The sequence below is a fragment of the Muntiacus reevesi genome, chromosome 1 (assembly GCF_963930625.1).
Source record: "Muntiacus reevesi chromosome 1, mMunRee1.1, whole genome shotgun sequence".
Lineage (NCBI taxonomy): Eukaryota > Metazoa > Chordata > Mammalia > Artiodactyla > Cervidae > Muntiacus > Muntiacus reevesi.
This window is the reverse complement of record NC_089249.1, coordinates 188,785,250-188,796,895: the sequence shown is the minus strand read 5'-3', so window position 1 is coordinate 188,796,895 and position 11,646 is coordinate 188,785,250. Positions and strand designations below refer to the sequence as shown.

The window sequence follows — 11,646 nt, the reverse complement described above, 5'->3', positions numbered from 1 at the left end:
TATGTGGAATATATGACATCCCGGGGAAAAAGCAGCAGGTGGGACAACCTTGTCAGTTCCAGATGACACAGAAATTCTCTAAAGGGGAGCAAATCCATAAACAAAGCAGTAGTGAAGAAAATGTATTTAAACACAATTAGGCAAAATATAAATAATGGTTTTCCAATGATGTGAGCAATGTCTTTTCTGTGAAAATCAGACATGATATTTTCCCCTTTCCTTTAGGTCACCTCCACCACATGGTACCAGGGAACCTAACACATGTTTCAGGTTTTCTTCTTCTGGGATTTTCAGAGGCACCTGAATTGCAGCCACTCATATTTGGGGTCTTCCTCTCCATGTACCTAATCACTGTGTTTGGAAACCTCTTTATCATCCTGGCCGTCAGTTCAGACACCCACCTCCACACCCCCATGTACTTCTTCCTCTCCAACCTGTCCTTTGTAGACATCTGCTTCACCTCTACAACCATCCCAAAGATGCTGTGGAACATCCAGACCCAGAACAAAGTTATAAGCTATGAAGGCTGCATCACTCAGATGTACTTTTTTGCACTGTTTGTAGGGCTGGATGACTTCCTCTTGACTGTGATGGCCTATGACCGCTTTGTGGCTATCTGCCACCCCCTGCACTACACGGTCATCATGAGTGCCCGGCTCTGTGGTCTGCTGGTGCTGGTGTCCTGGGTCATCAATGTCCTACACTCCTTCTTGCAAACTTTAATGGTGTTGAGATTGTCCTTCGGCAGAGAGGTGATCATCCCTCACTATTTCTGTGAACTCAAGCAGTTGGTCCAACTCGCCTGTTCTGACACCTTTCTTAATGACATGGTGATCTACTTTGCAACTGTGCTGCTGGGAGGTGCTCCCTTAGCTGGGATCCTTTACTCCTACTCTAGGATAGTTTCCTCCATATGTGGAATCTCATCGGCTCAGGGGAAGTATAAGGCATTTTCCACCTGTGCATCTCACCTCTCAGTGGTCTCCTTATTTTATTGTACGTGCTTAGGAGTGTACCTTAGCTCTGCTGGTACCCACAGCTCACACTCAAGTGCAACAGCCTCAGTGATGTACACCGTGGTCACACCCATGCTGAACCCCTTCATCTACAGTCTGAGGAACAAGGACATAAAGAGGGCTCTGAAAGCATTCTTTAGGAGAACAACGATTAAAACACCAGTTGTTCTAAGCTGAAGAAGGGACCATGGCTGAAAGATTTAAAACCTCACAGGCAGAAATTGCAATTTTTGAGATCAGATTGTGGAAACAGACATTGCTCCTTCCTTTATTTCTTGAAATTTCCATTTTTTTGATCTCACCTCTTTCACACAATTTATGTAACTCATTTTATTAAGCTTAGACATTTCCCTCTTATACAAGAGTTATTTTAATAAAGAATAATCATGAATTTTAATGCTCCTATGTGGGGAAAACTATTGAAGACATTCATGGCTATCTATGTGTTTATAACAAAGAAAATTCCAGACCATTGATTTCATGTTTGTGTACATCATTCCTTTGTGTCACCACCTTAGCTGCTGTTTCTGATATTTTGGACTTTGACATACACTGTATCTTGCTAGTTGTCGCTGTATTGTATTTGCCTCTTTAGGATTCTATCCCTTATTCAGTTTTGTTTCCACAGTACCTATCATGTGTGTCCATGCTTTGCTCAGTCATGTCTCTTTGCGACCTTTTTGACTGTAGCCTGCTGGGCTCCTCTGTCCATGGGATTCTCCAGGCAAGAATACTGGAGTGAGTTGCTATTTCCTCCTCCAAGGGATCTTCCTGACCCAGGGATCAAACACCATATCAAACACCCCTGCATTGGCAGGCAGGGGTTCTTTACCACCAGTGTCAGTTGGGAAGCCCCTGAGGCATCAAGATCAGTTCAGTTCAGTCACTGAGTCACGTCTGACTCTTTGCCACCCCATGGACTACAGCACTCCAGGCTTCCCTGTCCATCACCAACTCCCAGAGTTTACTCAAACTCATGTCCATTGAGTCGGTGATGCCATCCAACCATCTCATCGTTTGTTGTCCGCTTCTTCTCCCACCTTCAATCTTTCCCAGCATCAGAGTCTTTTAAAATGAGTCAGTTCTTTACATCAGATGGCCAAAGTATTGGAGATTCAGCTTCAGCATCAGTCCTTTCAATGAATATTCCGGACTGATTTCCTTGAGGATGGACTTGTTGGATCTCCTTGCTGTCTAAGGGACTCTCAAGAATCTTCTCCAAACCATAATTCAAAAGCATCAATTCTTTGGCCCTCAGCTTTCTTTATAGTCCAACTCTCACATCCATACATGACTACTGGAAAAACCATAGCTTTGACTAGACGGACCTTTGTTGGCAAAGCAATGTCTCTGCTTTTCAATATGCTATCTAGGTTGGTCATAACTTTCTTTCCAATGAGCAAGCGTCTTTTAATATCATGGCTGCAGTCACCATCTGCAGTGATTTAGAAGCTTCCCAAAATAAAGTCTGTCATTGTTTCCACTGTTTCCCAATATATTTTCCATGAATTGAAGGGCCCAGATGTCATGACCTTAGTTTTCTAAATGTTGAGTTTTAAGCCAACTTTTTCACTCTCGTCTTTCACTTTCTTCAAGAGGTTCTTTAGTTCTTCTTCACTTCCTGCCATAAGGGTGGTGTCATCTGCATATCTGAGGTTACTGATATTTCTCCAGACAACCTTGATTCTAGCTTGTGCTTCATCCAGCCCAGTATTTCTCATGATGTACTCTGCACATAAGTTAAATAAGCAGCGTGACAATATACAGCCTTGATGTACTCCTTTTCCTAGTTGGAACCAGTCTGTTGTTCCACGTCCAGTTCTAACTGTTGCTTCCTGACCTACATACAGGTTTCTCAAGAGGCAGGTCAGGTCGTCTGGTATTCCCATCTGTTGAAGAATTTTCCACAGTTTGTTGTGATCCACACAGTCAAAGGCTTTGGCATGGTCAATAAAGCAGAAGTAGATGTTTTTCTGGAGCTCTTTTGCTTTATCAATGATCCAATGGATGTTGGCAATTTGATCTTGGTTCCTCTGCCTTTTCTAAATCCAACTTGAACATCTGGAAGTTCAAGAAATAGATGGACAACATGAAAATGAAATCTTTTGCAAAGATTGAATTGAATGATTCATTCAAACTTATGTTCTCTTGGAAACTCTACCTGGAGACATGTACATGATAATCTGTCTGAATCGTTCAATATAATTGATGTGTATGATATTAAAAAAAATGTTCAAGTACACTTAATGTTGCTTTGAGTTCTAACATCCTGGGGGCTCAGTAGGCTGAAGGATTCAGATTAGAACGTTCATGTTTTTCTTTGTCCAGTAGGTGGCGACCTGATATAGCATTTCCCCGCCCCCCCCCCCCCCCCCCCAACTCTACCTGAGCTGCTTATGGTTATGAATCTGCACTTTAGACCCTCCATGACCTCTGTCAGAGGTCATTGCTTCTCGTTCCTCTGGGGTACGGTACCTTGCTGCTGTCAGTGCTTCTGGTTTGCTGCTTGGGATGCTTTTCTTGTAGCTTCTCTGAGATCTCCTGAGTCACAGGCTCTGCTGTGACAGGGTGGTGATAGGTGGTGGCACTGGGGTGGTAGGGGTGCTGTGGCATGTCCAGTGTGGTAAGCTTCGCCACCTCTAACACAGAAGGTATGGAGGTTGGCAGGGGGTACACAGGATCATGGACACCTAGGTAGCTGGTGGGGGGACACAGGATCATGGACACCTAGGTAAATGGTGGGGGGACACAGGGTCATGGGCACCTAGGTAGCTGGTGGGGGGACACAGGGTCATGGACACCTAGGTAGCTGGTGGGGGGACACAGGGTCATGGACACCTAGGTAGCTGGTGGGGGACGGCGGCCCCACTGCCCCTCTGCTCCTCCCTCTGCTGCAAGCACCCAATGCTGGAATGCCAGAGTTGGTGCCACGTCTCCTGCTGCTTCTACCTTCCTTGGGGTTGAATTTATAAAACATCAAAAGGAAACACAGCCAGTAAGTTCTGGGACTGAATCCATAAGACACCTAAAAGAAGACAAAGCCAGTAAGCTTTGTGATATTGGTTTTGTAATATCTTTTCTAGATATATCTCTCCTTAGGCAAGGGAAACAAAACCAAGAATAAATAATGATACTATACTGTACTAAGAAAACATTGTATAGGAAAGGAAATCATTAACAAAATGAAAAGACTGACTACCAAATGGAAGAAGATATTTACAAGGGATATATCTGATAAACAGTTGATGTTAAAATATACAAATAACTCAGATAACAACAACAACAGAAGAACTAGATTTTAAAATGAGCAGAGAATCATAATAGATTTTTTTTCCAGATGTACTGGAGTAGGTAGCCTATCCCTTCTCCATGGGATCTTCCTGACCCAGGGATCAAACCAGGGTCTCCTGCATTGCAGGAGGATTCTTTACCAGCTGAGCTACCAGGGAAGCTCTCAAAAAGACACACAGATGACCAACCGACATAGGAAGAAATATTTGACATCACTCTAAAAAATCCCCTACTTACAAATGACTTCTGTTCCAAGAGTATGTTCGTAAGTCCTATTTGTTCATAAGTCCAACAATGTTAGCTTAGGTACCAGCTTTCACAGATAATGCCAGACAGGTGAATTAACTTACATGGCTGGATATGTGAACACATGGTCACATTTTAAAAGTTAGCAGCTTGAAGTTTCATATGTAGGGGACTTACTGTAATTATTAAGGAAATGAAAATGAAAACCACAATGAGAATTTATCTCATGCCTGTTACAATGGCATTATCAAAAAGGCAAGAAATAAGTGTTGGTGATAATATGGAGAAAGGGGAAACCTTTTTATTATAGACAGTATCTTTTCTCCATCATATATTATTTGCTTATTATAAGCTAATTGTCCTTATATATGTGCCTCGTGGGTGTGAATTTAAATTGATACAGCTACAATGGAAAACAGCATAAAGATTACCCAAAGAATTAGGAACTATCATATGATTCAGCTATTCCATTCCTGAGTATTTATTCCCAAACATGAAAGCACTAATTTTTAAAGATGCATGCACCCTTAAGTTGATCACAGTAGGATTTAAAATAGTTAAGATATAAGGAAAATATCTAGGCCCATCAATGTATGGGCTTCCCTTGTGGCTCAGCTGGTAAATAATCTGCCTGCAATACAGGAGACCCTGGGTTGGAAAGGCTACCCACTCCAGTATTCTGGCCTGGAGAATTGCATGGAATGTATAGGCCATGGGGTGGCAAAGACTCAGACATAACTGAGTGACTTTCACTTTCTATCAATGGACTAATGTATAAAAAAGATGTTATTTATCTATATATAAGTATATGTGTGTGTGTGTGTGTGTGTGTGTGTGTGTGTGTACATACATACACACACAATGGAATACTACTCAGAATGAAAAAGATGAAAGCTTTCATTTGCAACAACATGGATGAAATTTAAGGGTGTTTTACTAAGTAAAATAAATCAGATAGAAGAAGACAAATATCCTACTATCTCACTCATATGTGAAATAGAACAAACAAACAAAGCTAGTAAATGAGCACTCCAAAGCAAACAAGATCTAACACGTAGGTACACAGAACCGAGTTCTCTACATGAGGAAAAGGGGACTGAGGGGACGGTGAATTGCTTAAAGGGGATCAACGTTATCATGATGAATGGAAACTGAAGTTTTGCTTGGGAGTACTCTGTCCTGTACACAGAAGTAAAAAAAAGAAATGTTTGTACACATGAAACTTGTATGACATTATCTCAATGAATGGATATCATTAAAAATAAGTGAAAAAAAAATACAGACACTACTAAAATCGGAAGAAAAAATAAATCATTACTGAATTGAAATTATACCTGTTTGTTGAGATGGCCCTAATGAAGCTTTCTCTTTACCCATGTCTTTTGAAATGTGACACTGAAGCACGTTTTATTAGGAGGAGGTGTCTCTTTCTCCACCTTTTTATCTGGGCTAGACTTAGGATTTTTATTTGCTTGAGCCCATAGAATTCTAGGTTCATCAGCCTCATCAGAACTAACTCAAATGTGTTCCTTTTTATGACTGAGTAATATTCCATTGTGGATATGTACCACACTACTTTATCCATTTATCTGTTGATAGACATCTAGGTTGCTTCCATATTCTAGCTATTATAAATAGTGCTGCAATGAACAATGGGACACATGTGTCTTTTTCAATGTTGGTTTCCTCAGGTATATGCCTAGGAGTGGGATTGATTTATGTCATCAAATGTTCTGCATATGTTTTCCTCTAAGAGTTGGTGATGGACAGGGAAGCCTGGCGTGGTGCAGTCCATGGGGTCACAGACATGACTGGGCAACTGAACTTAATTGAAAGATCAACATTGTGAAGGTGAGAAAATTTATTCCAGAGTAGCATTTCTTTAAACTCGCTATTCCTAAAAATTACCAAGGATTGTAGTTTAAGTTCAAATTATTTTTCAGTAGGTCTGATCAGGGGCACACAGACCCTTCATTTCTAACAAGATGCTAAGTGTTGATGCTTCAGGTCCTCATCTGTGGATCACAGTTTGGGTATCAAATAAGCGGTCCTATGTTAGATTCAGTTATAAATAGACTTAGGTATTCAACAAAATCTTCCTTGTATGTCATTTTGAAAACAATTCAGGGTGTCTTTTGTTTGTTTTCTTTTATTTTCTGGACACATGGCATGTGAGACCTTAGTTCCCCAACCAGGGATAGAACCCAGTGTCCCCTGTATTGGAAGCACAGATCCTTAACCCCTGGACCACCAGGGAAATCCCTTCTATGTATTTAATTTTGAAAGATAAGATTTTCACTCATTTTTATAGGTAGCGATAAAGTTTTTGTTGATTTTTATAGAAATATTCTTGAGTGACATAAAATACTTTCTATTAGAAAAAGACTTTGCAGTAGGCAGAATAAGATCCTCCAAGGGATGTCCAAATGCTAAAAACTTTGGAATATCATACCTTACATAGCTGTCTTAATTACAATAGCTGATGAAATACAGTTGATCTTGATGTAAGAATATTAGCACAGATATGCAGTTTGGACTCATATAATCACAATAGATTTTCTAAATGTGAAAGAGAAAGGAAGAAGAATTGGAGTAAGACATTTAAAATTGTAGGCATCTGGATTTGAAGACAGGAAGGGCCATGAGTTAAGTGATGCTGGTGACCACTAGAAGTAAACTATTAACAAGATGTTGAGTGTATTCTCTCTGGAGCATCCAGAAGGATCACAGTCTTGCAAACATCCATGAGACTTCAGACTTTTTGTCTCATAGAACTTTATGATAGGTACTTCTTCTAACTTACTAGTGTTGTAATTTTTTAAAGAAGCAATAGAAATCTAATACAGATAGCTGCCCAATCATGTGCTGCTCCCACTAACACATTATATCTCAGATGGTAAAGAATCTACCTGCAATGCAGGATACCCGGGTTCAATTCCTATGTTGGGATAATCCCTTGGAGAAGGGAATGGCAACACACTCCTGTATTCTTGCCTGGTGAATTCCATGGAAAAACCATGCATGGAGCTAAGAATTAAAATTTTCTGGCTGTGCATTGTTAAGGGTAGTATGTTAATCACACAAAAATTGGTGAGAGACAACTCCTCTAACTGGGAGAGAAGCAAAGTGGCTTATATGGATTTAAGAACAGTGAAATTTAAATATAGTAATTAACAGTTGAGAAATCCAGTTTTGTTTGTTTTTCTTATAAAGTCTGTTGTTCAGTCACTAAGTCATGTCCAACTCTTTGCAACGCCATGGACTGAAGCATGCCAGTCTTCCCTGTCCTTCACCATCTCCCAGATCTTGCTCAAATTTATGTCCATGGAGTCAGTGATGGAATTCAACCATCTCATCCTCTGCCACCTTCTTCTCATTTTACCTTCAATCTTTCCCAGCATCAGGGTCTTTTCCAGTGAGTTGACTCTTTGCATCAGGTGGCCAAATTGTTGCTTCAGCCTCATCATCAGGGTTGATTTCCTGTAGGACTGACTGGTTTGATCTTTCAGACCAAGGGACTCTCAAGAGTCTTCTCTAGCACCACAGTTGGATGTCATCAATTCTTTGGTGCTCAGCCTTTTTTATGGTCCAACTCTCATCTAATCACCATCCACGATAAACTAAAGACTAAACTACTTACATAAAAGTAAGAACAACATAAAGTTGTTCAAGACAGAAGACCACTACAACTGCACACATCATCGTGGAGGAGCCTTTAAAACACAAAATAGAGCCTGATGGCTGACAGTAGATCCATGAGGAGACAAGCATAACTCAGATCAACTCCCCATCACAGAAACTCATTAGATAAAAGATCCATTACACTAAATCATTGCTTTTAGGATGACGTGCTATGTTGCAACAGCTAACTAATGCTATAGTCCAAGCGAATAGAACTGAAGGAAAGGCAATTGTTGTAATACATGAATAGCATCCATGATTATTATTCAAGTTTATGTCATGCAATTTTATTAAAAAGGGATTCCATTTAGGTTTCCTTGTAGGTAAGCAAGAAAGGTTAAAAGGATATGCCTATTTGTGATAAACTTGTGCCTTTGTCACAGGACTAGATGGGGATTTAAATCTAGAGGGCCATAATTTGGAGATATATATCATATATATAATATCATATATACCATGTACATCATATAAATATGGTATTTAAGTTATTCATTCACAGCTCTTTTATTGGTTATGACAGAAATGGAATGGGGGAAATATTTCATCTGCAGAAATGGAAGGACTCATTTAATTGTAGGCAACAATGGAAGTTTTAAAGCAGAATGATATAATTACACCAAAAAAACTTTCACCTCAATGATAAACCCCTTTACAAACAGACACTAAACCACATACATCAATAGTAAATGGACACCATGAAAAAATCGCTTGCAAAGATATAATCTGACAAAAATTTTTGCTGCTGCTATTGCTACTAAGTCACTTCAGTCATGTCCGACTCTGTGCAACCTCATAGACATCAGTCCACCAGGCTCCCCCGCCCCTGGCATTCTCCAGGCAAGAACACTGGAGTGGGTTGCCATTTCCTTCTCTAATATTTTTTGCTACATCATACTTAAGGCCTTCTCTGACTCTCGGTCTTATTATGTCAAGCTCTTTATTGAAATCTTTGTTTCACATCGATGTCAATTAGAGACATGCATTTGATGCTCAGTTTTACCAGTAACTCCAGAAAGCAATGTGGACACTGAGCTATTAATAAATAGAGAATAGTACACTGTTAGGGAGTAAAATCAGATGACCATTTATGAAATGCAGGACCTGCTAACATCTACATTTTTGGAAAGAGCAGTTATGGTAGTGACTTTCCAAGGTACAAAGAGCTAAAACATGATAGACTATAGTTTCATACTTTACTCTCCTATGAAATTATGTAATTGGTTTGGTTTCCAAATTAGTTTTTTTTCCATAGAAGTAGCAAAATTCATGATTATTCTTTTAGTAAAAAGAAAGAAAAATTACTCAGTATATAGTATATCATTTCAGAAGAATTTATTCTTAAGAAATGTGTGAAGTCTTATGAGATAAATGGGAATTTACATATATGTTTCACATGAGATTTTGAATCAATTTGAGAGAGCAGAAAAGTGACAAAAGAAAAAACTTAGATAACAGAGAAAAGAAAAGTTAATAAAGTATGTTTTTAAAATTGTATAGAGAAGTTGAAATCAAAGAAATGGAAATATCAGGAAATAAATTGAAGAAACTTTTGCTATTATCACAGTCTAATCAAAGAATCGCATATCTGCCTATGAGGCTTTGAGCCCTTCTATCATGGGAAGTTCTTCAGCCCAAGACCAAATGGCTCTTTTTTAAATGTTTCCATTCCAAAGAACGTTTTTAGAGCCCTCTTTATGTCTTTATTTCTCAAACTGTAGATGAAGGGATTCAGCATGGGTGTGACCACAGTGTACATCACTGAGGCAATTGCGCTTGCGTGTGAGCTGTGGATAGCGGCAGAGCTAAGGTACACTCCTAAGGCTGAAAAATAAAATAAGGAGACAACCAAGAGGTGAGATGCACAGGTGGAGAATGCTTTATACTGTCCCTGAGCTGATGAGATTCCACGGATAGAGGACACTATCTTAGAGTAAGAGTAAAGGATGCCAGCCAGGGGAGCACCCCCTTGAATTACAGATCCAAAATACACCATTATGTTGTTGAGAAAGGGGTCAGAACAGGCAAGTTGGATCAGCCATGTGATTTCACAGAAAAAGTGGTGGATTTCCAAGTCTGAGCAGAATGACAGTTGCGACACCACTAAGCTGTGTAACAAGGAAAACAGGGCACTCATGATCCAGGACACCAGGAGGAGCAGCCCACAGACCCAGGGGTTCATGATGACTGTGTACTGCAGGGGGTGACAGATGGCCACATACCGGTCATAGGCCATCACAGTCAGGAGGAAGTCATCTAATCCTGCAAAGAGTAAGTAAAAATACACCTGGACGACGCAGCCTTCATAGGTGATGACTTTCTTCTTTGTCTGAGTGCTTTGCACCATCTTTGGGATGGTAGTGGAGGTGAAGAAGATGTCTACAAAGGACAGGTTGGAGAGGAAGAAGTACATGGGGGTGTGGAGGTGGGAGTCTGAGCTGACGGCCAAGATGATGAGCAGGTTTCCAAATACAATGATCAGGTACATGGTGAGGAAAAGCCCAAATATGATGGGCTGCCGTTCTGTTTCCTCTGAGAATCCCAGAAGGCGAAATTCTGAAATTTGTGTCCTGTTCTCTGGTTCCATGTGATGGATGTGACTACTGGGAAAAAAATATATAACACGATAATTTTCACTCAAACTGAAATTTTTACTCAAAGAGCTAAAATACTGTAATCTCCATTTTGATGACAAAAAAAAAAAAATAATGTTAATATGTTCTATATAGATAAATTCTCCTTGAGGGTATACCTCATTTCACCTCTAACTCAAAATTGTTGTCCCATCTGAGCATATTTCCAAGCAGTTCATGTTTTACAGTTTTATTGAGAAACATATTGAGAGCATACATATTCCTTTTTTCCTATAAGAGATAAATATGTGCACATATATGTGATAAAATATCTCTACATTTTAGACATATTTAAAAACAAATCTCACAATCCAAGGATGGTGAAAGATGATATTCAAATAAATATATGATATGCTAGAAGGTGATAGATGTATGGAGAAAACAGAAACATGTGTAAAGGAGAGAGTAGCAGGAGACATTATTTTATGCTGAGTGTTCAGGCAAGGGCTGAAAACAACTGTTTATTTGAAGAAACATTAAGAAAGGAAGAGAAGGACCTAGTGGGATACTAGGAGGAGGCACTCACTAGAGTGAAGCCAGAGGGAACAGTCACTGCAAAGGACCTGAGGAAGATGCTGGTTCCACAAGTTCAGATCCAAACAAGGAAGCCAGTGGGAAAGAGGAATGAGTAAAAGGAGAAATGATTAGAGATGGATGAATCACAAGCTGGAATCAAGATTGCCAGGCAAAATACCAATAATCTCAGATATGCAGATGGTACCACCCTTATGGCAGAAAGTAAAGAGGAACTAAAAAGCCTCTTGATGAAGGTGAAGGAGGAG

At 39.8% G+C, this 11,646-nt stretch overlaps 2 protein-coding genes across 2 annotated transcripts; one reads left to right on the top strand and one right to left on the bottom strand.

Moving 5' to 3' along the window:
* Window positions 1–239: 239 nt before the first annotated feature.
* Window positions 240–1,193, top strand: LOC136155819 (olfactory receptor-like protein OLF4). The gene has a single exon (XM_065917954.1). The coding sequence runs from the start codon at window positions 240–242 to the stop codon at window positions 1,191–1,193; it is 954 nt and encodes a 317-aa protein (XP_065774026.1).
* An 8,653-nt stretch (window positions 1,194–9,846) lies between these two features.
* On the bottom strand, window positions 9,847–10,818 carry LOC136155793 (olfactory receptor-like protein OLF4). The gene has a single exon (XM_065917905.1). It carries the CDS (start codon window positions 10,816–10,818, stop codon window positions 9,847–9,849), a length of 972 nt encoding a protein of 323 aa, XP_065773977.1.
* Between the last annotated feature and the right edge of the window lie 828 nt (window positions 10,819–11,646).

What these genes read in the sequence shown, in the direction of transcription:
- LOC136155819 (XM_065917954.1), top strand. Translation starts at nt 240, where the DNA reads ATGGTACCAGGGAACCTAACACATGTTTCAGGTTTTCTTCTTCTGGGA.
- LOC136155793 (XM_065917905.1), bottom strand. Translation starts at nt 10,818, where the DNA reads ATGGAACCAGAGAACAGGACACAAATTTCAGAATTTCGCCTTCTGGGA.